The 27969-nt window shown below is 38.3% G+C and overlaps 1 protein-coding gene across 10 annotated transcripts in view; it reads right to left on the reverse strand.

Annotated features, from left to right (window-relative positions):
* MALRD1 (MAM and LDL receptor class A domain containing 1) overlaps positions 1 to 27969 on the reverse strand; it is an 860334-nt gene that overhangs the window by 470223 nt on the left and 362142 nt on the right. For all 10 annotated transcript variants that reach the window (XM_084980970.1, XM_084980973.1, XM_084980974.1 and 7 more), the window contains 4 exons: positions 27232 to 27330; positions 3696 to 3845; positions 2691 to 2796; positions 1845 to 2212 (listed from right to left, as the gene is read on the reverse strand). In XM_084980970.1, the coding sequence (XP_084837096.1) occupies positions 1845 to 2212; positions 2691 to 2796; positions 3696 to 3845; positions 27232 to 27330 (723 nt within the window). The remainder of the gene's footprint in view (positions 1 to 1844; positions 2213 to 2690; positions 2797 to 3695; positions 3846 to 27231; positions 27331 to 27969) is intronic.

Genomic DNA, 27969 nt, shown 5'->3' on the forward strand with positions numbered 1-27969 from the left:
TTGATAAATTAGTATGTCTAGAATGCAAGGCAGCGAGAGACACTGACAAGTAACGACTCTTTCCCTTCATTAATGTTTAGGCACACAAAGTATCTTGATAAGATAGCCATACTCCCATAATCCCATTCTACTATGTTAATACTGAGAAGTTGGAAGGATAATTTGCTTATTTTTAGTAACAGATCAACATGTTTTAAGGAGTAAGATTTGAAGTCCATGAAAAAAAAAAAACAAGATGAAAAGGCTTTCTACATTTGCAAAAACAAATTACCTTTAGGACAAGCAACACTTCTTATAAGAGCCATTGTCGAAATCATCAATTTTATTTATATGCACTAAAGGTATTAGCTGTGCAACAAGCCACATGGTAATTCCAACTTTAATATGCCTGACTGTATTAAACACCACATGTGCACGAAACCTTCTACCATGATTTATATGGAAATTTCTTAATGTAATGTTTCCTACAAGGTACCACGATTTTTAATGGCTTTGCTTTGGTTTATGATTTGCCTTCCAATTTAATAGGCACATAGCTTGAATTTTAAGAATTGTTGCCCTTTCTGGACAAAGGAAGGTGAAAATTTCTTATGACTGATCTTGGTAATTAAAAAAAGAAAGCAAACATCTGTTAGACCCTGATTCATTTCCAGGAGCAAGTGCACTAGGTGGTACTACCAGGAACCAGGTTTATCAAGATGCAAGATGTAGAGTTGTCAGATAGCGTAACCTTTTCAATATTTAAACGTGAAACTCGGGACTTACATTTGACACCTCACTCTCTGCTCCCTCTAGCCAAAACATCATCAAGTGTTCCTCCTAAATGTTTCCCCAAACTTTAGCTCCTCCGTCTCCATCACTGTCACTATGCTACTAGTTGCCAAGCCCTCTCTGGCAAACTACTGCAGCAGCCTCCTAATAAATCCACTCTCTGGATCCACTCCTAACACATTGATTACACTGCATCTGCAGTGACACTTTTAAATCTGCCAATTTTACTATATTACCGTTCTTCTTAAAAACCTTCAAATGGGAGTTCCTGCTATGGCTCAGCGAGTTAAGAACCTGACTAGGATCCATGAGGATGCGGGTTCGATCCCTGGCCTCGCTCAGTAGGTTAAGGATCTGGTGTTGCCATGAGCTGTGGTGTAGGTTGCAGATGTAGCTCAGATCCCGCTTTGCTGTGGATGTGGTGTGGGCCGGCAGCTACAGCTCTGATTGGACCCCTAGCCTGAGAACTTCCATATGCCGCAGGTGCGGCCATAAAAAGAAACAAATATACATAACCTTCACACAGTAACTTCCTTAATGTGGTTTACAAAGATCTGCCACTCTGGCTCTCCTACATCACCATCCTTAGGTTTGTTGGACCCTAGGTCCCCTCTATCATCTCTTGCCAGCCACACAGGGCATCTGTCCAGCTGCTCTGCAGTCACCTAACAGGGCTTGGCATACCTGCTTTTACTTACTGTTTTTCAGCTCTCAACTAAATGACCACCTCCAGAAAAGCCAAAGCCATTACTATACAAAGTCATAGAACCCCCACTTGTAATTCCTGTCAAAGCTGCATTTTACATTTATTTTAAGTATACAAATAATATCTGTCTATTCAATTAAATTGTAACCACTAGGAGGCCAGGGACTCTGTGTAACTGTGCTCATCACTGTGTCTCTAGCATGTAATTCATAAATCTACATAATAAGTACTGATGTCCTGACTAATTAATGAATCACACGTAAGATGGAACAATGCTCCGTGTCTCTGTCTTGGATAACTAGGAAACAGTGAACTCGTCAAGACCAGCACCATCAAAATGAGTAAGAGGGACCAAGGGAAGACTCACCACAGTCGATCTCGTCTGTATAATCACCACAATCATCCACCAGATCACATAACTGAAGCTTTTTTATGCAAGTCTTGCTGTATAGACACCAGAAATGATCTGCCCCTTTGCAGCTCTCTGAGGGGGGTGGAAGCATACAATTTTCAAATCTGACATCATCGATAGCTGAGACTCCGTTATAGAAACCAAGACTGACTTTGTGGAATGCCAAATGGAAGGGCTGAGTAAGGCGTCCAAGATGAATGACTGCCTGGAACCACTGCTTGCCCTGGTTATACAACACTCTCCACAGCACGGTGGAGTCATTGGATTTTTCCATGTGGAGTTGTAGCTCAGCCGCTCCCACTGAGAGGCCGTGGTTATAAAACCTGAAAAAAAAAAAAACAAAAAAAAAATAAGAAATGGAAATGATTGACGGAATAGACGAAATATTGAACTTTTAGACTTTTCCACTCAGTCAACAGTCAACTAAAAATTAGTTATCATAATGGACATCTTTATTTCTTGCAGTAATTGTGGCTACCCACTTGCAAGAGCTTATCTGCTGTAGTGCATGCTCTGGCTCTCAGGACCCTGGGAGACTTTCTCCAGGAGTTCAGTCCAGAACACAGGAAGTAGTGCTAATTAAATTATAATCTATTGTTGGAGGGAGAGTCCCTTTCATCTTAAAAAAGAACACAACAAAGGCTGAAAATGTGCTCCTAAGTAAAATGCTAATTGCGTGGATCGAATGCAATGGCTATTTTAGAGCAAATACAGGATAGATTACAATATCTAGTAAATGCAGGAGTATGCCTGCAACCCCCAGCTGGCCAGGGTTAGTTGGCCATTGTTTCTAATATTTACCAGAAGGAAAGTGTGCACCCAGGTCCTGTTTGGCTGAAAGTTGGGCTCTGGAGTTTAGCAATTTGCAATAAACTGTTGCTGTTCTTCAGAATGAACATAAAGTGCCCTATTGGGATACAAAATGAAATCATAAGTTAGCCTACTAAATTTTAAACAAGACATCGGTCTGTAAATGTAAACCCAGTACCGAAGACTATACAACAATTAAAAATCAATAAAAGTGACTGCTAATCACATTTACGCTTATAAATATTAAACTATTATTTAGAGCTAGGTCACAATGATGCCAAAAACAACGAGTAGTTTCAGTTAATTCAGCCAAAAACTTATTGATACTCCATTCCCCAAACCCATAAAGGAATAGTTCTATGGGACAACATAAGTGTAACTGACAATATTCAACTATCCTACTCTTGGTTGTAGTAACATAGAACTTTACTGCTTCTCTTCTTCTCAGACCTGAGCAGAGATAAACCAAAGTACAGATCTTCCCTGACCTAGGATGAAGTCCCCCATCCAATAAACCCACTGTAAGTTGAAAATCGCAAAGTTCAAAATGCATTTAATACATCTGACCTACCGAACATCACAGCTTAGCCTCATCTACCTTAACTGTGCTCAAAACACTTACATTAGGCTACAGTTGTACAAAATCCTTCAACACAAAGCCTATTTTATAATGAAGTGAACACCTCACGTAATTTATTGTATACTGTACTGAGAGTGAAACACAGAATGGTTTTAAGTGTCTTGGTTATTCACTCTAGTGAGCACGTGGCTGACTGGGAGGTACAGCTCACAGCCGCCACCCAGCATCACAAGATCACAGTATCACAGGCGTATGGCTAGTCCAAGAAAAGGTCAAAACTCAAAATGGGAAGTACAGTTTCTACTGAATGCATGTCTTTTTAGCACCATCATAAAGCTGAAGAATTGTAAGGTCAAACCATGGTAGTTTGACCAAAGAAAGTTGGTGGGTTCAAAGAGCCTCCACTTGTTTCTTACCTTCAGATGTGTTATGAGTGTGATCCTGGAGTGGGGCTTGATGCTCAAAATTAGCAGACAGGTTACTTCTAGAGCTCCACGTCCAGTCAAAACCATCACTAGTTGCTTCAAACCAACCGCAGCTGTTTGCTTCAAAGTCACATTCAGAAACTGAAGAACAAAATGTGGCTTTTAGGTTGGCACTCCAAGGGGATCACACGCTTAAAAATGGAAAGAGCTCAATGGAAACCAACTTTCTATGCTTCCCTAAGTACATCAGAGGCACGCTTGAGGGAAAAAAGGGATCATATCTGATCCCACCAAAAATGAGAACTTTGCTTTTCATACTGGAAATTGACAAGGCAGAATTATCAATTAAAAAATATGTTCCAAATATTCCAGGAAACTGCATCATTCAGCCACATTTCTTAGAGACTTGCCAAAGTCTGCCTAATTTGATATTCAAGTTAATTTCTCTGCTGCTAATACATCATCTGGAAGACTTATTTGTTCCTACAGAGTATTTTACACTAAACCACGGGAAGTAGCTACTTCTAAAAAGTAATATTTGAAAAATCCAGATCCATTATCTTTAATAGTAATGTTCACCTGTGATTTTTGTAGAGTTAATATTTTCCAAAACATTGCATGCATCACCTAGTTTGCACAGGGCAGAATAATTTGACCCACTTTTCAGGGAAATATGAAGAGAAATAGTTAAACTGCACAAAGATAATCTGGAGGAGGAAGAGAAGAAAGGCAAGGAAAAGGAAAGTTCCAAAAACAGCAGTGTAGAATTATAGTTAACACGTGGAGAATACCTAATGTAATAGAGCCTGTGCTGAAGGCTTTATATTAATCTAAATTAAACAATAGCTCTTTGGAAAGGGTATTATTATCATTGTGTTGCAGAGAAATAAAGGAAGGTTTAGGGAAGTTATCAACTGAGGTTCTGTAGTTAGGAAGTTACAGAGACTGATTGAAATCCAAATATTCTGACTCCTAGTCTAATATTCTTTCGACAACTGTTGACAATAGCTGTTAACTGCCATTAGACCGTAAAAAGGATAAACCAAAAAGCATACTCTGAATTTGCTCACTGTGGATATTTAGACACTAATTATAGACCCCAATGCAAAGTAAGATTGCTTCCACTGATTATTATTATACTGGGATCCTTGGCCATTGGATATTTTTATCCAAAGGTATAGTAATAAACTGCATAGGATTTTCCTTTAAAAAGACCTTAGGAAGTAAGCAACAGATTTAGGAGTTAAAAGTAAAAAGTAAGTAACTCAATGAGTTTATAAAATTTTAAATTAAAGGGATTTTTACCTAATGATAAATGATGTTTAATTTTGAAAATGCTTCCACTTAGGAATGTAGAAAGTAGTAGTATCATAAACACTATTGATTTTTTTTGTTTCTATAAAATACCTGATTTCAAAAATATTTTTTTCTATCAGAACTCCTGGCCCAAAATCAGCAGAGTACTTTCAAATTTTACCAAAAAGTCAGTGAGAATGTATGAATACACTTAAAAATAAATACCTTCAAAATGTTGCATCAACTTTAATAAGCAAGTAATAACTGTATTTTAATACATAGAGACAAACAGAAATCAGCAAAATGAAGAAAGTACTGCAATGCTTAGTAAAGATTTGTCAAATAAAGTTTAGAAATCTATGGTGAAGCAAAAGCAAAAGCTACTCAAAAGTGAAAAACAATAATGATGATTATGATAAGTTAGGGATAAATGCTAAGAATATGTAAGTCTTTCTATTTTAAAAGCTATCTCTATCAATACAAATAAGCCATAAATATAACATAGATTCCAGTGTGTAGATGCTATTTCAATCCCTGAGAAAGCCAATACCTTTGATTCTTATTTCAGACAATCCAAAAAAATAGGGTCCAGACGTTTTTGTTATTCAAAAATAGAAAACAAGTTATTGCTACTGTATAATATCTAGCCCACACAGATTCCTGGAAAGGGAACCTTATTATCTGCTATTTGGGGAGATATTGCTATAGAAATAAATGAATATTCATACAGTAGTAAAAGTTAAGAGACTATTACAGCCATTCTGTTCTCTTAGATAAGGCTCTTCAAAGACAGTGATTTTTAAGAGATGATTATGCTGTTAAAATTCAAATATGCCTCTAAGTATACTTTGTCCCTATAGATTTAGATTTCTAGATACATTTAAAAACTCACCTCGACTGATCAGAGATGTAATAATCAGATGAAATTAATCTTCTGGTTAGCCGTTAATCAAAATACACACCTCATTAGAATAGCTTTGAAAAATTATGTATATCTTTTTCCTAGAAATACAATATCCTGGGTATGTTTTAATAATTGAGGTTCAAGGATTTTTCACTGCTTCTGGAATGCCATTATGGACTTGCTCAATTGTCATCATCATCACCAGAATTAACACTTTGCAATAAAAACTGAGGTACCATTTATTCAAGGTTTATTGTGTACCAAGCTTTGCCCTAGGGGCTGTTACATTCAAAACCGGATGCCTGTTGACACAGAATGGCATTCCCCATGCTTGTCTACTCTATGGCTTTGGATAGTAAAGCTAGTAACTCTACAGCAGCTTTTAATTATTTTGAGTAAAATTACCCTGTGGCCACTATTAGCTATGTCGATATTATTACAGTTGCTGTCTCTGGGGAAAGGGTGCTTGGGGATACAGGTCCATCATCCCACAAGATCATTGTCATTTGTAGAGTATTTCTCTAAGGGAAAAGAAGGTGAATTTCTGTAGGAGCCAAGGAAACTTGTGAGGGAAAAAACAAAGTACAGAATCAGACTGTCTCATTTCAGATTCACTGGTTCAGAACTTCTTAGATGGTTTGGGATGATCCTTACAGAGGCTCACAGGTAAGGAATATTTATATAAGTATACAAAGAAGAAATGTGACCCCTTTCGGCCCCACGGAAGACTTAAAAACTCATAGGTGGGTATTTCTCAGTATTTACCATCTCAGCATTTACCCAAAGGAGTTGAAAACTTACATCTACACTGAAGCCTGCACATGGATGTTTATGGCAGCTCTATTCTTAATTGACAAAATTTGGAAGCAACAAAGATGTCCTTCAGTTGGTGAATGAATAAACAGTGGGACAACCAGACAATGAAATATTACTCAGTGCTGAAAAGACATGGGGCAACCTTAAAGGCATATTACTAACTGGTCACTTTTAAAAGGTCACATACTTTGTGAGTCTAACTATTTGAAATTATGGGAAATGTAAAACTATGAAGACAGTAAAAATTCAGTGGTTGCCAGCATTTGATGATGAAGGGAGGGAGGAATTCGTGAAGCACAGATTGTAATGGCAATGAAAAGACCATGTAGGATGCCATAATGATAGACAGATGTCATTACACATTGGTCCAAACCTATAGAACGAACAGCACCAAGCATGAACCCTGATGTAAACCATGGGCTCTGAGTGAGTATGTGCCAGTTCAGGTTCACCAAGTGTAAACAACTGTCCCAGTCTGATGGGGGATGTCGGTAACGAGGGAAGTGATGGATGTGTGGGGGTGTGACGTACATGGGAAAACTCTGTGCACTGTCCTCAATTTTTCCGTGAACTGTTCTGTGAACTGTCCTAAGATGTCTTAATAGTTAATTCATTACTGATTAATGTAAGTGCTGTAAAGAAAACAAAAGCAAAATTTATAGGAGGAAATATGTCCTGACTTACCAGCAGTTAAACTTTAAACTCCATCTGGTCTTAGGCCACAGAGGCAAAAGATGCCCAGGTTTAGCAGAAAAAAAGAAAAATAGCGAAATGTACAGGCAGCAGTTGTGAAAAGTGAGAGACTTGGAGCCTAATATTGTGGATGACAGAAAACCAGCAAAGGCATAAATGCAATCTGGAGGACGTTGTCCAGGAGGTATGTTATCTTGCTGAATTCTCATGAAATATAAAAAATATTATTGTCCCCATCTTAGAGATGGGAAACATGAGACTGAAAGAAGAGTAACATATAATTTCACAGGACAGATTATTACTGACACAATTCCATCTCAGACCTTTGATGACAAAGCCTGTGCTCTTAAAATTACACTGTTTCTAGCTGTTTGAAAAATAATGATAGCTAACAACTTTGGAACAATTCTTATATGCGAGACACTGTACTATGTGTTTTTAATGCAAGATTATATAAAATCTAAACATGTATAATCATAGGACATGTTCTGGAAGTCTACTGTATTGGCTCTTTTTAAGATTTTTTTCCTCTAGATTTTATGAAACTTTTGAAAGTTTCACGAAGGAGGACAAAAATTTGGTACTTAGTATGTTGGCTTAATTTCATTGAGGTTGTGCTTCACTCAGTTAAGCAGAGGTTGCCACAAATTTCAAATGCATTGACAATACATAATTTTAAAACATGTTCTCTATTAATTGTACTTCTTTGAGTTTCAGGCTTTTCCATGCATTCAAATGGTTATAAGTTTGGAATTATGATAATGTTGAAATAACTAAATCCTGGACTTCATCGATATTTAATTCACCAGTTATTTAAAACATAATAGTAAGAGAATATTTCCAAAAGTATTATGAAATAAAAAGATGTCTATATAAATAAATAGAAATAATGAAATATTTTAAAGAATGTCAATGCACAAATAATTTTTAAAAATTTGGCATTCAAAATTACTGTATGTGGAATAAGAGTGATTACTTATATTAGTCTACATATGATTTGAAGGCTTTCCTATGACTTAAGCAGTAAAGATACTGTTGTGAAACGATTCCCCATGAGTCTCTCATATTTCTGCAAATCTTATAAGCTGAGCTATTAACCATCTCTTTGTTCCAAACCTTCTTTCAAGGATACTTAAAATGCAAATAATCAGGAAAAATAGAGATAGTGTTTCTGTCCACCAGAGGGCAAGTTCTTATCCTTTATAATAAATAAGTTCTGCTCTAAAGCAAAGTCCAGACAAATGTGTTCGATGCCCACTGTGAAGTATTTGGGTCTATCAGCTCAGGCTTTCTTATCTGTGATGCAAACTCACTTTATATGGACATCCATCTGGGCCCCTCTGCATTGCCCCGGGACTCAGAAAGTAAGAGGAAGTGAGGCAAACGTAATGCTTATTACGTTGTTTGTTACACTACTAGTAATGAAGTCCTTTATCTCTGACCCAGAAGTCTTAGCCCTTCGTCCAGCCTTCATTAAACCATGGCAGATAACTTGTTAGCTTACAAGTAAGGTAACATTTTGGACACTTCACAGTTGTCAGCACATACTTAAAGGGAAAAATAATAATAAAAAAAAATCTGTCCTCATGGAAATAAAATCAGAGAGGTGACTTTAATATTTTGGCTTTAATTTTGAGTGAGAATACAAACAACTAAGATGTTTTAAGCCAAGAAGTGACCAAATCTGACTTAACCTGATCATCATGGTTGTTGTATTGAGAGAAGATGAATGTGGGTGGAGTGGACAAGAAGCAGGAAGACAGAACAAAAATCCAGACAAGAGGGGAGTTCCCGTTGTGGCGCAGTGGTTAACGAATCCGACTAGGAACCATGAGGTTGCGGGTTCGGTCCCTGCCCTTGCTCAGTGGGTTAATGATCCGGTGTTGCCTTGAGCTGTGGTGTAGGTCGCAGACGTGGCTCGGATCCTGCGTTGCTGTGGCTCTGGCATAGGCTGGTGGCTACAGCTCCAACTGGACCCCTGGCCTGGGAACCTCCCATATGCCCTGGGAGCGGCCCAAGAAATGGCAAAAAAAAAAAAAAAAAAATCTAGACAAGAAATGATAATGGTCCAGGCCAGGATGGGAACAGTGAAGATAAGGATAAGTGAAGCATTCAGGATATATCTTGAAGGTAGACACAAGAGGATTAACTGACATCAGACAGGGAGTATGAGAAAGAGAAGTGAGTCCACATGACCTCAAAGTCTTTGATCTGAAACAACAGAGGTACCATTTTATGAAGTGGAGAAAACTGAAGACATAGGTTTTAAGAGCAGTAGAGGAAGAGGATCTAAGTTCTGGACAAACTAAATATGAGATTCCTACTAGCTATTCAAGTGATCATGTCAGGTAGAGAGCTGGATATATGAGTCTGGAGTTTAAGTGAGAAGTCTAGGCAGAGGATATAAATCAGAAAATAACTGGAGTGGCAGTAATACAGCATAAAAATAGGAGAAAAATCAAAAGAGGGGTTCCCTGTGTCATAGAATCCAAGGCAAGTGTTTTAAAGAGGTGGGTAATACTCTCTGCATCAAATGCTATTCATGAGTCAGAGGAGCACTGAAACAGAGCAATGACTCTCATTCACCCCTGACTTTGATGAGAATATTGCATTTTGAATACTAAGAGCAAGGCCCTGATTGAAGTACGAAAAGAGAAATCAGAAGCATTGAAGAGAGTGACTACAATTCTTTTGAGGAATATACTTTATATCAATGAAAGGGGGAAAAAATGATGTGTAGCTGAGGAGGAAGTGGGATCAAGATCAGATTTTAAGATGTGAAAAAATAAAAGCATGTTTTTATGCAGATACATAATATCTTATAGACAGGGAAAATCACTGAGCAGGGTTGAGCAGGCAAACAGAGATGGATTCTACTTACAGCAGAAGGAGTTGACCATTGGTAGGAGCAGGGACAGTTTATTCAGAGCAAAGGAGAAAAGGTAAGTATTTGAGGTGGGTAGAAGGATACTGGAGCTCATGACAGTCCCTTTCTGGGTGTTTTTCTCAGTGAAAGAGGAAATAAGAGCATCATCTCAGGCAAAAGACAAGGAAGCAGAAGACAAATGTTGGACAAGAGAGGAGAAAAATGTTTGAGCAGAGGGGGTGAGGACGTGGAGTGGGAAAATATGTGACTCCAAGGCTGTACAAGATCCCACCTGGGGCAGTGAGCATCAGTTTCAAGTGAGAACAGATGACCCCGTTTCATTTTCTCCTCTAGACACATTCAGCTAGGTAGATTCTGGCTCTGAGGGAGTTGAGAGCCACATCACATCAGCTTGTGCTTGACTGACTGTGAAGTACCAGAAGACACCAAGGCAGTGGAAGGTCAGTGCGTGGCAGTCATTGCAATATAGACCATGGACTTTAAACTGCATAAGGAAGGAAGTGAGAACATGAGGGGATAAAGGACATAGGAGACCGCAGGTATTGATGGCACTCTCAATTGTTGGACCTAAGGAATCAGAAAACAAGAGCTAGAAAAACATGAAGCAGTGATTAGAAAATCAGATGCTGGCACATGCAAGTTCCCGGCCCAGGGATTGATTCCAAGCCGAAACTGTGACCTACGCCACAGCTGCAGCAATGCCAGAGACTTTAACCCACTGTGCCAGGATGAGGATCATCCCTGCCTCCCCAATGACCCCGAGTTGCTGCACTTGGATGAAGCCACGGCACCACAGCAGGAACTCCAGAAGACTCATTCTTACTGCAGCGCTGAGCAATGTCAGCATACAATTTTTTTCGTTCCTTACTGAATTGAGGACTTTCATCTTCTCATTTATAGGAAGCACTTTACATCTTCTCTTTGCCATAATCCAAATTACCAGCATTAGTACTCTTGTGTTTTGAGGCCATTATTAAGTGAAATAAGAGTTCGTTGAACACAAATACTCTAATACCAGGACCGTTGACTAGATAACTGAGATGATACTTAGTGACTAAAGGGCGGGCTATGGTGAAACAAGGGATGGTTCATGTCCACAGCAGTACAAAGCAGGATGGTAGCAGATTCCATCATGCTGCTCAGAATGGAGTGCAATTTGAAACTTAGGAATTATTTATTTCTGGATTCACCCATTTAATTTTTTTCAGTCCACAGTTGACCACAGATAACTGAAACCACAGAAAGTGAAACTGCTAATAAAGGGATATTACTCTATAAAAATATCTGTAATTATGGGTGTATATAATGCTTGGTAGAATTATATGGTATTTGTAGAATGGGGGAAAGTTATTTTTCTTGATGTCAAATTGTTTCTTATGAAAGAAACAAGGAGTTCCCGTCGTGGCTCAGTGGTTAACGAATCTGACTAGGAACCAGGAGGTTGTGGGTTCAATCCCTGGTCTTGCTAAGTGGGTTAAGGATCCGGGGTTGCCATGAGCTGTGGTGTAGGTTGCAGACGCGGCTCAGATCCTGCGTTGCTGTGGCTGTGGTGTAGCCCGGCAGCTACAGCTCCAATTAGACCCCTAGCCTGGGAACCTGCATACACCGTGGGAGCAGCTCCAGAAAAGGCAAAAAGACAAAGCAAAAAAAATAGAAACAAAGAAAAATATATACATATGCTTAGAAGCATATATAAAGTACAAATTGATCTACATATGATATATAAATAGCTATTATAAAATATTCATTTAGTAACTCTCCACTCTACTTAGTATATATTATGTTAATAGTCAAACTGAATACAATTTTTGTGTTTCTATACCTTCTAAAACATTTTATTAATAGGTATTGTAATGGGTTCAATATATCCAAACTAGTAATTACTATTAAATACATTCACAGAATACTAAGTCAGACATGGATTTATGGTCAAACATTGTTATGAATGGTCTTTCATTTTTGTTTGGAAAAGAAAAAGTGAGGAAAGTGTAAAGAGTCTGAAAAAGCTAAATCTAAGTCCTTTTAGAATTCTTTTAAAGTTAGTGAATTCTTGGAGTCCACTGGTGGACCAATGGGTTAAGAATCTGGCATTCCCACTGCAGCAGCTTGGGGCATTGCTGTGGCGTGGGTTTGATCCCTGGCATGGAAACTTCCACATGCCGTGGGGAGGGGGGAAGCAGTGAGTCCTCAATGTCAACATGTTTTTCACTTTGAGTTCTGTCCTGAAGTGAGAACTCTAAGGAATACTAATTCATTTATTCATGGGGATAAGAAATCCTTGGAAATGCTGTGAGTCCCACCATGAATTCTAAAAGGCCAACAGTATTCTACCAAATAATCAAATATATAATTTTAACAAGAAAACAGGATATAGGAACAAAGTAACGTACAACATCAGGTGTATAAAATCATGTAATAAAAGGCATCATTAAGAAGTGATACAGATATGAGAATATTAATAAAATTAGAGCTGGTTTGCATTTTAAAAATGGATAAGATAAAAATATAAGTGACTCAGAAGTGAGTGAGGAACAGGATATCTTGGGTAATGAAAGGTCCCTATGAATTTTTATGAAATAACCTGAGCTTAGCTCTACAGATAAGCTTGCTCTTAGCAAGAAGTACAAAATATCTGAAATCATTAGATTAGTCTGAGGAAATAAATACATTAACTATACAAAGAACATCCAAATAAAAACCTAAGAGGATAGAAAAAAAAAAGTTAACCCTTTAAAAAAAAATCCATTGTTGGGAGTTCCCATTGTGGCTGAGTGGTTAACAAATCTGACTAGGAACCATGAGGTTGTGGGTTCGATCCCTGGCTTTGCTCAGTGGGTTAAGGATCTGGCGTTGCTGTGAGCTGTGGTATAGATTGCAGACACAGCTCGGATCCCACGTTGCTGTGGCTCTGGTGTAGGCCAGCAGCCATGGCTCTAATTCGACCCCTGGCCTGGGAACCTCCATATCCCACGGGAGCAGCCCAAGACATGGCAAAAAGACAAAAAAAAAAAAAAAAATCCATCATTAATTTCTGCCTATTCTTAGGCAAAGAACAGTAAGCCCTTTAACAAACCATATTTCCTGTCCATCTATATTACTGGACTGCACCTAATGTGATTATTATCTGAAAAGTTGTTCTTCAAAAGTTCAGGTTAGGAAGATGAACATAATGAGTTTATAATATGACTATGCTACGGTTTACTCCTATTCGACGGCAGCGGGCACAAAATGGGAGGTCGCTGGGCATTTTCCACATAAAACGTGATGAAACAGAATCTCTACTCTTATTCAACAAAAGGTAAGAAGTTCTCTTTGTTCATATTTCTGAAATGGAAGGCCTTATGATCTGCTTGAGTTATTTCTTAAGACAGAGCTAGTCTAAGACCTGAGTATCCTAATTGAAGATTCTATTAACCTTACTCAAGTTTAAAGAGAGTTAAGAATATGAGGTTATTTTTCACAAATGACTAAAAATTTCAGTAGTAAACTAAAATTGAAAACACGCACTTTAAAAAAACTCAAAGAGGAGTTCCCAGTGTGGCTTAGCGGTAATGAATCCAACTAGAATCCATGAAGATGCAGGTTCGATCCCTGGCCTTGCTCAGTGGGTTATGGATCTGGCATGGCTGTGAGCTGTGCCATGAGGTCACAGACGCAGCTTGGATCCCGTGTTGCTGTGGCTGTGGTGTAGGTTGGCAGCTGCAGCTCTGATTTGACCCATAGCCTGGGAACTTCCATATGCTGCAGATGTGGCCCTAAAAAGAAAACAAAACAAAACAAAAAACCTCATAGACACAATAATAATCTAAAGATGGTAATAAAATTAACTTAAAAAAAAAAGTCATTTCAAACCTTTTTTATTTCACTGAAAGGAGTTTCTTGAGGAATACTAATGCCTCAGTTACCAGTAGTATGAATAATGCCTTCTAAAATGTATGTATATATAGCCAGGACACGGAAACAACTTAAATGCCCACCAACAGATGAATGGATTAAGAAAATGTGGTACATATACACAATGGAATACTACTCAGCCATAAAAAAGAACAAAATAATGTCATTTGCAGCAACATGGATGGAACTAGAGACTCTCATACCGAGTGATGTAAGTCAGAAAGAGAAAGACAAATACCATATGATATCACTTATATCTGGAATCTAATATATAGCACAAATGAACCTGTCTCCAGAAAAGAAACAAACTCATGAACATGGAGAACAGACTTGTGGTTGCCAAGGGGGAGGGGGAAGGAGTGGGATGGACTGAGAGTTTAGGGTTAGTAGATGTAAACTATCGCCTTTGGAGTGGATAAACAATGTTATCCTGCTATATAGCACAGGAACTATGTCTAGTCACTTGTGATGGACCATGATGGTAAAAGAATAGATACATATATATCTATATCGACATATATAAAAATATATGTCGATATAGATATATACATGACTGGGTCATTTGCTGTACAGCAGCAATTGACAGCACATTGCAAACCAACTATAATAAAAAATAAAAATCTTAAAAAAAGAAAAATGAATAAAATAAAATAAAATGTATGTATATGATTAACTGAAAAAAAGTGATAAAAACTTGACGTTTTCTTTTTCTTTGAAACTGTAAAGACACAGAATATTCTCTTTATAATGGAACTCAAGGTGGTCTTTTGCGCAAAAAGAGAGAAAGTTTGATTTCTAAAATGGTGTTTCAGAAATCTGCTTTATGCATGTACTGCCATGGCTATAGCATGAGCTTTGGAAGCAGATTAAGCCCAAGGTGGGCTTTAATCCTTGCTATTTACTAGATGTGTGATTTTAGTTGTTCATCTCTTTGAAATTCCATTTCCTCATATGTAAAGTGAGAATATTACCAGCCTCGGATAAATACGATGCTATATGATAGGATCCAGTGACTATCCCAAGTCCAAAAACAGTATATATAAGTTTTCAAATATGGGCAATAAGAGACACCATCACTTTACTAAATCCTCAAGTTAAAAAGACTGTTTGGAATACAAATCACAGGCATGGTGTACAGGGTGCCCCCTCTGCTTCACCTTGGTTCAATTTCCTCTCACCTCTTCCGTCAATTTTCGGAATAGTCTAACTAGTCTTCCTGCTTCCAAGCTGGCAGCCTGGTGCTTTCGTCTAGACCTTGGTGATGCTAGACTCTGGCCTGGAAATGACAGTGGGATTAAGTTCTTCTGGTGAACAAAGAGATTTTCACTGTCACAAACCTCCAACCAAGACCTTCTGTAGGCTGAGAAAAACCAAGACAAAAAGAACCACTCTAAAATCCTGTCTGAGTAGAGGAAGAGTACTATGCAAATTCAAAAATTGGTCAAATATCCTACCCACCTGGCCGACAGGAGTAACTGCTGTGTCCTCACCAATTGCAATGTTTGTTCTATTTCTCTTAACCTCCAAAAAAAAAAACTGATTTAGGAACCCAATCAAAGAATTACCCTGTTTCTTGAAAACACCCAATTCAGAGTGAAGTCCTGCTTCCTTGAACCCTTCCGCAATTACACAACACAAACCTAAACCCTATAACAAGTTCCTTCTGACACTCTCTTGCTGAGATGCCCCACAGGACCCTATGGAAAGTTATTTTCCTTGTTCAGCAAGGATCAATAAACCCAACTTTATTCCATGTGTTTTATTGATTTTTTTTGTTTTGTTTTGGCTGTACCCACAGCATGTGCAAGTTCCCAGAACAGGGATGGAACCCATTCATAGCTGTAACAAGAGCCACAGCAGTGACAATGCCTGATCCTTAATCCCCGAGGCCATGAAAGACTTCTTTGTTGGTGTTCTCTGGTAGGTGGGCATTCATACCCTCCCATATGTTCCTGTTCTAGCAAGTACAGTGATTCTGTTAAGTCAGATCCCCTAAGTCCTCTCTTCAAAATACCACAGCAGCACTTCTCTCACTCATTTAAAGCCAGTGTCCTTACGATGACCCCTAAGGACTTAAGTTAAATAGTTTTGAAACCAGGCTGCATATTAAAAATCACAGGGGGAGCTTTACAATAACTAATGCCTGGGATCCACCACCAGTGGCTGCAATTTAATTGGCCATGGGATCGAGTGCTACAGAAGCTCTCCAGTTCCTTCTGCAACACAGCCAAGGCTCAAAAACACAGCTCTAGATGGGTTTGTTTCTCTGACCTCATTTCCTATTACTTTTTTTCTTACAATCTCTTTCTGCTACAGAAATCATTTGCTCTTGCTCAAACGCACCAGGTATCCTCTGTCTCAATCCTTTAGTTCTTTCTTTTTGCCCGAGAAACTTTCCTCTGAGATATCCTCAGGGCTCATTTCCCTTACCTGGAGTCTGCTTTAAATCCCCCTGTCATTGAGAGCTGCCATGACAACCCTATTTAAAATGGCAAAGCCCTTCCCCCCATAATTACCCTATTGCCTTTACACTGTGATATTTTTTATAACATATATCCCCTCCTAATATAGTATGCAATCTACTCCTATCATGCAGCTTCAGTCTTTCCTCCACTAGGAAGCAAGCTTCAAGAGGAGAGGGATGTCTGTCTGACTTACTGTGGGATCTACATACCTGGCATATAGCAGGCACTCAAAAACACACTTGTTAAAAAGTATCATTGACCTTCCTTTTTCCAAAATAAAATGTTTTTCTCAATTTCTTATTTTTAGGGCCACACCCACAGCATACGGAGGTTACCCAGCGAGGGGTCTAATCAGAATTAAAGCTGCTGGCCTACAGCCACAGCCATGGGCCAGATCCTTAACCCACTGAGTGAGGCCAGGGATCAAACCCGCAACCTCACGGTTCCTAGTCGGACTCATTTCCACTGTGCCACAATGGGAACTCCTTCCCCCAAACTCTTGATGCTATTACAGAGTTAGACCTTCTTAGTTGGTACCCCAATACAAGCCTGCTTATCGGCCCATCTACTCATTTTTTTATTATGTTTCTCTTTTGTCATAGTTCCCTAATTGTGTGTTTCTCCTTATGTTCAATATTTGAGTCTTCATTTTTCCTTATTGATATTTATAGTTAATGGCCTCTGAAAGGAGAGGTAATTAAATACCATTATTTCACCTGCAATGGGAAACCTCAAGTGCTGTTACCAGGCTAGAGTTTTAGTTAAAATATTGGCTCCTGGGAGTTTCCATTGTGGCTCAGCAGAAACAAATCTGACTGGCATCCATGAGGACCCAGGTTTGATCCCTGGCCTCACTCAGTGGGTTAAGGATCTGGTGTTACCGAGAGCTGTGGTGTAGGTTGCAGATGCAGCTTGGATCCCCTGTTGTGTGTCTGTGGTATAGACAGCAGCTACAGCTCCAATTTGACCCCTAGTCTGGGAACTTCCATATGTCATGGGTGTGGCCCTAATATATATATTTAGGTTCCTACTCTATGCTCTCTCCCTGGTGTCACATCCAGTATCAATGCTCCAATTACTTTCTTATGTCAATAAAAATAATCCAATTATTCCTCCCGCTCACTGCCTTATTTTTCACACCAGAACTGTCCAAACTATAGGCCATAATGTCTCCCCCACAGCCCTACTTTCTGTCTCTCTCTCACTCTATATCCTGTGACTCCAGATAAAAACTGTTAAGCATTATTTAAATTGCCTCCTTTCTCCTTCTCTGAAATCCAATCGATCAAGTTTTTCCTTATTCTACCTCATAAATTTTTACTGACATATCTCTCCATGTCAGTTCAGTCTACGATAATCTCTCATCTTTACTCTTAAATTCGTTATTCTTAAATTCTTCCATCTGAAACCATTACTTTCACACTCTCCCCACAACTCATTCTACACACTGCCACCAGAGGAGAAAAATTGAAAGACCTTAAAAACTCAAACTTGATCACGCAACTGCTTAAAAATCCTTAGGCTTCTTCCCTGTTGTTTAGTACAATGGCCAAAACTTTAACATGCTTAAGCTAATTCCCAACAATCTTGGTGCTTCTCTTGCCTTTATGCTCAAGCTACCTTTATTACTTCAAGTTTTTTTTTTTAAATAAATAAAAATCACTTTCCTCCTCAGCCATTTTAATACCTTACCACAGTTTACTGCTTCTGTTTAGAATCTACCATTTACTTTTTCACCTAGCTATTCAAATACCTTTTTTTTTTTTTTTGTCTTTTTGTCTTTTTAGGGCTGCACACGCAGCATATGGTGGTTTCGCAGGCTAAGGGTCTAATTGGAGCTACAGGTGCCAGCCTACACCACAGCTACAGCAATGCCAGATCTGAGCCACATCTGTGACCTACACTACAGCTCATGGAAACGCTGGATCCTTAACTCACTGCGTGAGGCCAGGGATGGAACCCACAACCTCATGGTTCCTAGTCAGATTCATTTCTACTGCACCACAACAGGAACTCCTCAAATTCTTTCTATCTCTTTCATTTAAAAGGTAATGCAGGAGTTCCCATTATGGCACAGCGAAAACCAATCTGACTAGGAACCATGAGGTTGTGGGTTCCATCCCTGGCCTCGCTCAGTGGGTTAAGGACCCAGCATTGTCTGTGAGCTGTGGTCTAAGTTGAAGACATGGCTTGGATCCTGCGTTGCTGTGGCTGTGGTGTAGGCCGGCAGCTGTAACTGTGATTTGACCCCCTAGCCTGGGAATATCCATATTCTGCAGAGGGCAAACCTTAAAAAAAAAAAAAAAAAAAAAAAAAAAAAAAAGCTAAAATAAAACATAAAAGATAATGCAACCCACGTAAACACAGTAAACTGATCTTGACAAAGGCCTACATAATACAATGAAGAAAAGACTTTTCAACAAATGCTGCTGGAACTGGATATCCACATGCAGAAATAAGAAATCTAGACACAAAACGTATACCCTTCACAAAAATTAACTTAAAATGGAGCACAGTCCTAAACATAAAATGCAAAACTCAAAGTCCTAGAAGATCATACAGGAGAAAACCTAGATGACCTTGGTATGGTGATGAATTTTTAGATATAACACCAAAGGATAATCCATGAAAGAAATAATTGATAAGCTGGACTTCATTAAAATTAAAATTTGCTGCTCTGCCAAAGACAACGTCAGTAAACAGTATTTGTCTTCCCCTGACTTATAAGTCATAGGGATATAATGCACACCACAGGGATTACAGTCAGTAACTTTGGATGGTGCAGAATCTATAAAAATGTAGAATTGCTATGTTGTACAGCGGAAACTAATATAATTTTGTATGTCAACTATACGTCTATTAAAAATAAAAAGACAATGTCAATGAAGAGAATGAGGAAAACAGCCACAGACTAGGAAAAAAATATTTACAAAGGATATATCCGATAAAAGACTGTTATCCAAAATAAACAACAATAGAAAAAAAAAAAAACCCTTTACAATCAACAATAAGAAAATAAGGAGTTCCCGTCGTGGCGCAGTGGTTAACGAATCCGACTAGGAACCATGAGGTTGCGGGTTCGGTCCCTGCCCTTGCTCAGTGGGTTAAGGATCCGGCGTTGCCGTGAGCTGTGGTGTAGGTTGCAGACGCGGCTCGGATCCTGCGTTGCTGTGGCTCTGGCGTAGGCCGGTGGCTACAGCTCTGATTTGACCCCTAGCCTGGGAACCTCCATATGCCGCGGGAGTGGCCCAAGAAATAGCAAAAAGACAAAAAAAAAAAATAAAATAAAATAAAAAAATAAGAAAATAAACTACTTCGAGATCCCATTGTGGCTCAGCGGTAATGAACCCAACTAGTATCCATGAGGATGCAGGTTCAATCCCTGTCCTCGCTCAGCAGGTTAAGGATCTGGCATGGCCGTGAGCTGTGGTGTAGGTCGCAGGTGAGCCTTGGATACTGCATTGCTGTGGCTGTGGTGCAGGCCAGCAGCTGTAGCTCCAATTTGACTCCTAACCAGGGAACTTCCATATGCCATGGGTGCAGCCCTAAAAAAAGGCCAAAAAAAAAAATTAAAAATAAAAAAATAAACTTCCTGATTAAAAACAGTCCAAAGACTTGAACACACCTCAGCAAAGAAGATATATACAGATGGCAGATAAGCATATGAAAAGATGTACCACATTTGTATATAATCAAGGAAATGCAAAGCACAACAATGAGATACACCCCCATTCGAATGGTCAATCTCTGGAACAATGACAACACCAAAAGCCAATGCAACACAAACTCTCACTCACTGCTAGTGGGAATACAAAATGGTACAGCCATTTTGGAAGACAGTTCGGCAGTTTCTTACAAAATTAAACGTAATGTTATACTATAATGCAGCAATCATGGTCCTTTGAATTTACCTAAAAAGAATTAAAAATGTACATCCACACCGAAACCTGCACCTAGATATTTATAGTGGCTTTCTTTATATGGAATATCAGACAATGGACTATTGTTCAGTACTAAAAATAATGCACTTGCAAGCCATGAAAAAATATGGAGAAACTTTAAATGCACATTACCAAGTGAAAGAAGCCAATCTGAAAAGGCTGTATTTAGTGTTTAATTTCAACGATATGACATTGCAATTTAACTTTTAGCAGCCAGTTGACTCTGCCATTGCAAACTGTGCTTCTAGTCACCTTCCCCTGTGCCTTCGGGTGAAGTGAAGAAATATCTTTCTTCTCAAACGTTTCATGAAACCTCCCCCAAAGCTCACCTCAGACTTGCACCCAGGCCTATGCTTTCCCATCCTTATGGTCAATGGAACAAAACTAGCTTTTTCCATTAGTTACATTTTTATGTATATTTTCATCTAAATTTATTCTAGTCAAGGCAGAAAAAATATACCAATATGTTTGCATACTCCACACACTTCCTTTAGCAGGTATTAAGTAGTTGTTCAGTATTATAATAATCATTATTATTACCTAGCTTTGATTGGCAGTAGATTATCTTGGCTTTTTTATTGCACATGTTAGATTCTCTCCCCAGAATCTTTTTTTTTTTTTTTTTTGCTTTCTGTGTCTACCATACAACCCTAACACTGGAAAGTCTCAAACACTCATAAAATATGAAGTTACCAGAAATTAGGAAATACTAGCCTATTTGAAAGCCTTTCTTGGAAACAGTGATGGAGATGAAGAGGTTTACAATCTTTGAGAATTTTATAGATGTAATCACCCTGGAAGGCGCAGTCGGTGAAATGAATCTCAGCCGTCTACTGCCACGTTATCCATTCTCTGTGTGCCTAACTTTTCTCAGCTATAAATCAGTGAATACACAGAAATACTTTTCAAACAATGTCAGGTACAAAATAAGTGCTCCGTAAGTGCGGGGCAGTATTTTACATTATTATTATACAATCTTTCAGGTATCTTTAAACTATATCCCAACTGGATACATCAACGCTGGAAGGAAATGTAAATTTCACTATCCAGAGCAGTCAAGACCTGCAAGGCAAGGAGACAGGAATTGCTAAGAAAACATGGTTTGAATAGGAGAGGATCACGAAGTCTCTCCTTACACTTCTCATCCTAAACATCACCAACCTGAAAACAGAAACGAGAGAGAGAACAGTAGCAGATGCGAGAGAAAAGAGAAAGACTGAATTGCTCTGTGTGTACAAGCAAAAGACACTGTCACTTATTCTTCTAGCTTATAATTTTCAGAGTGAAGAAGAACAATGATCTTGCTGAAAAATAAAACCCAAGCGAGCTCAAATGACACACAAAAACCTCTCCAGAGATACTCCTTAATAATGTAATTTATTAAAATTTCATCTTAAATAATCATAGAAAGACTTTATTAAATCCATAGATTTTTAGTCTCAAGAGAATTTTCAACTGAAAAAACTTATCTTCTTTACTACCTATTTTATGATACTGTCTCTACTGTCCTGAATTTCTCTAACAACATAATTATCTACAGCAACAATTGATCAAAATGTCATGGGTTGTTTAACAGATTTTACTTGTATACAGGAATATTTTTTCATTTTTTTTTCCCCTCAGTGATCAATGGTTCCACAAATGAGAAGGAATGCACTTTTTCTCCACTTTTTAGTTTTATGTCACAGAGATACACCATCACCCGAAATAACTTTCCATTCCAAACTTTTACAATTGCCTCTGTCTAGGGAGGGTTGTTTTTTGTTGTTGTTTTTGTTGCTGTTGTTCTTGTTTTAATACTGGAAAATAGTGTTGAAAGGGTAACTTGAGGATAATATGAAGAAGAGAAAGAGAATCCAATTTTCCAAGAAAAAATAGCAAGAGAGTCTTCTTTCCATGAGAACTTACACACTCGTCTAGGGCCATACCACCCTGAACGTGCCCGATCTCGTCTCATCTCGGAAGCTAAGCAGGGTCGGGTCTGGTTAGTACTTGGATGGGAGAATTCATACATTGATGTGCATTTAGTGGAAAAGTAAGCTGTTAAAAATAATGAGTAAATTTAGGTTTATTTTGAGACACATTTCCCTCCCCGCTGGCCTATAGAAAACAGTCTAAGATAGAAAATAGAAAATAGTAGCTTAGTTTCCCATCTTTTATTAAAATAAAAACAATCTGTGGTTATATAGAGAGGTGCATTTTTAGGAAGCCTTTAGTTCTATAATTAACTTTAAATATGTTCAATCTCGCCAAAAAAATATCTTCTCAAAAACATTTTGGGGTGTTCCCATCATGGCACAGTGGTTAACGAATCTGACTAGGAACCATGAGGCTGCAGGTTCGATCCCTGGCCTCTCTCAGTGGGTTGAGGATCCGGCGTTGCCAGGAGCTGTGGTGTAGGTCACAGATGCAGCTCTGATCCTGAGTTGCTGTGGCTCTGGCGTAGGCTGGCGGCTACAGCTCTGATTAGACCCCTGTCCTGGGAACCTCCATATGCTGAGAGTGCAGGCCTAGAAAAGACCAAAAAAAAAAATTGGTTTTCACAAAATAGGCAGTAAAACACAGTCCTAGTTAGAGCTCTCTCACTCACGTGCACACACAAACATAAACACACAGATTTGCTCAATAAAAACAGAGAAGAGGAAACATAGCCACAGAAAATCCAAGCTTCTTCCCAATGCATTTATGTGATGAAACAAACTTTTAAGTCTCAATGAGGAATACAATTACTCTTGGACGGTAGCACATTACTAAAAATACATGGAGATGGCTTCTAAAGCATCACATGTAAAATCACTAGGCTTCTACTTTACTCTCAGCTGTGGAAATGCCAGTGTTTAATGCATATATTTGTATATTTAGCAGATAAAGTTGCTAAAATACAATTGGGGAAAATATACAACCAGTATTTAAGCTTGAAAAAAGCAAATCAGAAAAATAATAAATCACTCCTTTTCCTATACTGCTCAATCTGTCTTTGCTTAGATTTTATTGAAATCAAATACTAAGTATTGATGTATGTAGTTTTTCCTGTGAACAGAGAGAGAAGTAGAAAATGAGAAATTGTATAAATCTATTTTTAGGAAAAAGGCTTATGCATCTCAGACTAAACAATTTTTAGACAGAAATAAATTGTGGTGCTCAGAATGCGTTGTTTGGGAATATTAAAATACTTTTACAACATACAGAATTGTTTAAAAATTTTGTGGCTTTCTCATCTACATTACATAGTGTACGTTAAAACAAATTAATATATAATATAATTTATAAAATAAAGGATATACATACATATCCTTCTTATCCAGTGTGGACATGGGAAAAAAATATCACTGAAACTATCTGGCAAAAGAAATCTTCATTTTGTAGTTTATAAATTACTTTTCTGAACAAATGCAAGTTCTCTGTAAAGTATCATCATATATTTTAGTCTGTGAGAAAAATAAACATTTATTCACAAAAATCAGAACTTCTGAATAGTATCTTCCTGACCATGAGAGAAATAAAAGGAATTTTCAAAATGAACTTCAAGCACAGCAAAACTGGAACCTCTCTACATCGCTGAGATGACTGTTGATTAATATAATAACCTTTGGTACGAACACACCCTAAAAAATTCGGCTAGGGAGTTCCCATTGTGGCTCAGTGAGTTAAGAACCTGATTAGTATCCATGAGGTTGCGGGTTCAATCCCTGGTTTTGCTCAGTCAGTTAAAGATCTGGCATTGCTTCAAGGTGCAGTGTAGGTTGCTGATGCACCTTGAATCGGCATTGCTGTGGCTGTGGTGTAGTATGGCAGCTGCAGCTCCAATTTGACCCTAGCCTGGGAATTTTAAGTGCCATGGGTGCAGCCCTAGAAAAGACCAAAAAAAAAAAAAAAAAAAAAAAAAAAAAAAAAAAAGGCTAAATGCACTGAGTGTCATTAAATAACCACTTAAATTAAAACTTCAACTTGTAAAAAATCTATCCTAAAGAAATAATTCAGAATAACACTTTTAAGCTAAGAAAGATAAAAAGACATCCTTTAAAATGACGACCACGGCATACTGATTGCAACCTGTGCAGAAGAAATGGGCTTTGGGAAGCATTGGGACGGTTTGAACACACCTGGCTTGGACTCTGCTCCTCTGACGTCTGCTCAGGACCTCAAATCCTGTTAGGGTTTGACCTACTAATGCCAGATTGGGCCTGAGAGCTGAGATATCTTTAAACATTCTCTTAAATGGAAACAGAGATTATGTGTCAAAGTTGTTCATAAAGGACAGCTTAAGTCCAGGTATGAAATCATTCCAGCACGAACTTTTCTGAAATGTTGTAATTCTGCCATGCTCAAAGTCCCTGTGTAACAGCAGCCCACCCTGCGTGGGTCTGAAGGCTAAAGCAAGTTCTCCTGAGAGATGGTGTATCCGCCCAGCTGTACAGGTGCTTCAACTCTTTAGTTACCATGAATGAATACTGGAGAAACTTAATGTAACAGCACAGTTAGGATGTGGTATCTTTAACAGTGGAAGGATGGAAGGAAGGAAGGAGAGGGGGAAGGAGGGAGGGAAAGAAATGAGGGAAGGAGGGAAAGAAGGCAGGCAAGCAGGCTCCCTGAAACGCTCTACCCCTAGGCTACAATTTAAGTGTAGTTTTATATTATAAATAAATTCAGAAACACTCAAACCATTCAAGGTTATCAAAATTCTACAAAATGTCATAATTTCTACTCATCAATTTTTTTTTTTTTTAAGGGCCACACATGCGGCATATGGAAGTTCCCAACTAGGAGTCGAATGCCACAGCCATGCAACATGCAAGGTCCTAGGTGTGTCTGCGACCTATACCACAGCTCACGGCAATGCCAGATTCTTAACCCACTGAGCGAGTCTAGGAATCAAACCCGCATCCTCATGGATATTAGTTGGGTTCATTACCACTGAGCTACAAGGGGAATTCCTCCAACATTTTTTTGATCAGATAAATTATTTCTTTCTTTTACCAAAATGTGTTAAAGCTTAAATCTGATGTTTTTTCTAAAATGTTTAAAGATAATTCAGAGGCAGAGAGAACCTAAACTCACAATAAGTTTAACAACTCTTTTGTGGTATGCCACAATCAGTCTTATCTTGAAGAATAATTAAAATTGTGTTATAGATGGTTTTGGTAATGAGAAAATTAGAATAAATCACATTAAAATATGAATATTTGAAACTCTGATATACTAATGTTCCTTTTAAGAAGGATTTATGTTTATGAGTAGATATCTTGAGGGTGCTATCAGGATAGCACCCTCAGGCTATCTTCTTACAGAAAACCCATATTTCAAGCAATTAAGTTTTCTATGGGGAAATTGACCAGTAAGTTAGTTCAATGCTAGACTCTCAGTCTAAAATCCTATGTTTCCTTCTCTCCTTTTTTGCTGCAAAGAAGACAAAAGACTCCTGCTTTTATCCGTATAAATGTGTCACTGTGCCTTTACCTCACCTCAACTCGCTGCCAGAATCTTTAATGTATGGATTCATAAAAATGGGATGAAGAGTTAGCATTTCTATGAATAAATAGATTCCCAGAATAAAATTAGCTCTGTGGGAAAAAAAGCATGCAAAGAAGTGACAGTAAAGACTCTAGAGATCTGGAGTTCATTTGCTGGTTTTTTTTTAACTCAGTTCACCACGATCATGGGTCCACAGCCAGAGAGCAAACTCCGTCATCTTTTCATGTCTATATACCAATCTTTTAAGTCCCTGAAACACACTACAGGAAGTAAAGGCAATTTAGTACATTTCAAATTTATGAAATGTAATATGATCAACAAAATAATTACTAAAGGGAAAAGATTAAGGATTTTTTATTATTAACGACTAATCTTTTAAAACCTTTAGACAGTAAAACTACGTTACCATTTGATATCTTAAGAACATGATTTCTCCTTTATAGTGAAATCTTTTTCACTGGCTTCAAGTTTCCTCTTGTTCAAACCAATCATGAAAGTAACTTTTCATGTCTGGTAAGTATCATTCTCAATGTAATGAAGACCATGGGGGCGTAGGGTTGAGAAGAGTGAAAATACAGAGCTTCAGTGCATTCAGGAGTTTCCATTGTGGCTCAGCGGTTAACAAACCCAACTAGGATCCATGAGGAGGCAGGTTCAATCCCTGGCCTTGCTCAGTGGGTCAAGGATCCAGCGTTGTTGTGAGCTATAGTGTAGGTTATAGACGTGGCTTGGATCAGGCGTTGCTACAGCTGTGGCGTAGGCCAGCAGCTGTAGCTGCGATTTGACCCCTAGCCTGGGAACCTCCATATGCCAGGGTGCAGCCCTAAATAGGAAAAAAAAATGCATTCAAACTTAAGTTGTTATCAGTTTAAAAAAGACTGTTAACATATGTAAGTTGTTACATGTAAGCTGCATGGCAACCACAAAGCAAAAATCTATAGTGGATACACAAAAGATAAAGGAACTAAGCATACCACTACAGAAAATCATCAAGTCAAAAAGGGGAAGAGCAAAAGAAAATAAAAGGTAGAGAGGAACTACAAAATAGCCAGAAAACAATGTGAAGGCAATAAGTACCGACCATAATTACTTTACATGTAAATCGACTAAATTCTCCAGTCAAAAAGCAGAGAGTAGCTGAGTCCAGATTTTCACTCACCACAGCTGACTCCATCTGCTCCATCCAGGCAGTCAGATGTAAAAGCACAGCCCTTACTGGATAAAAGAGAGCCTGCATCTTCATGTGGCACAAATCCAGCTTCAAAATTAAGAGATGGAGAGAATAACACATCTTCTTCTCCTCCAACAAATACATGGAATGCATGATTGTTGCATGACCACTAGTTTTTAAACATGCTAAAGATGGGAGACCTTTACGGGTTTTAATTCAAGCACAGGGTCTCAGTAACTCTCTGGGTATTCTGTCCCACAAATATAATGTAATTCACTCTCATTACATTTTTTTTTTTTTAAACTCCCCTTCCAATCCCATCCCCAAACTCTTGCCCAGTGGTAATACTAAGTTCCACAAAGGAAATCCCATAATTGCCTATTGGGTCAATGTACAAAAACAGTAAGACTTTTCTTTGTGTAAAATTATTAGCCTTCTAGGAATAATTCATATAATTTTGACCTAACAAGAACCATGCTCTAACCAACGGATGCTGTGTTCAGACAGAAGCACACATAAATAACTCTTGAGCTAATTTATGAAAAGAATTCTCTGGAAGTAAAATCAACTATTCTCAGAGACTTCTGCTAAGGTTAATTTTAGTGATAATTTCAAACATTTAACCACACTTCTGCTTCCAGATACGTTCTCTTCAACGTCAACTCTAATGCCGTCATCCTATTTCAATTCTGGTGATGCAGTTTTTGCATAGGAGAAGAAAAATGT

The sequence above is a fragment of the Sus scrofa genome, chromosome 10, assembly GCF_054392235.1.
Source record: "Sus scrofa isolate SSC_HxYL_T2T_F1_AM1 chromosome 10, Sscrofa_HxYL_maternal_Yorkshire_Landrace_v2.0, whole genome shotgun sequence".
Lineage (NCBI taxonomy): Eukaryota > Metazoa > Chordata > Mammalia > Artiodactyla > Suidae > Sus > Sus scrofa.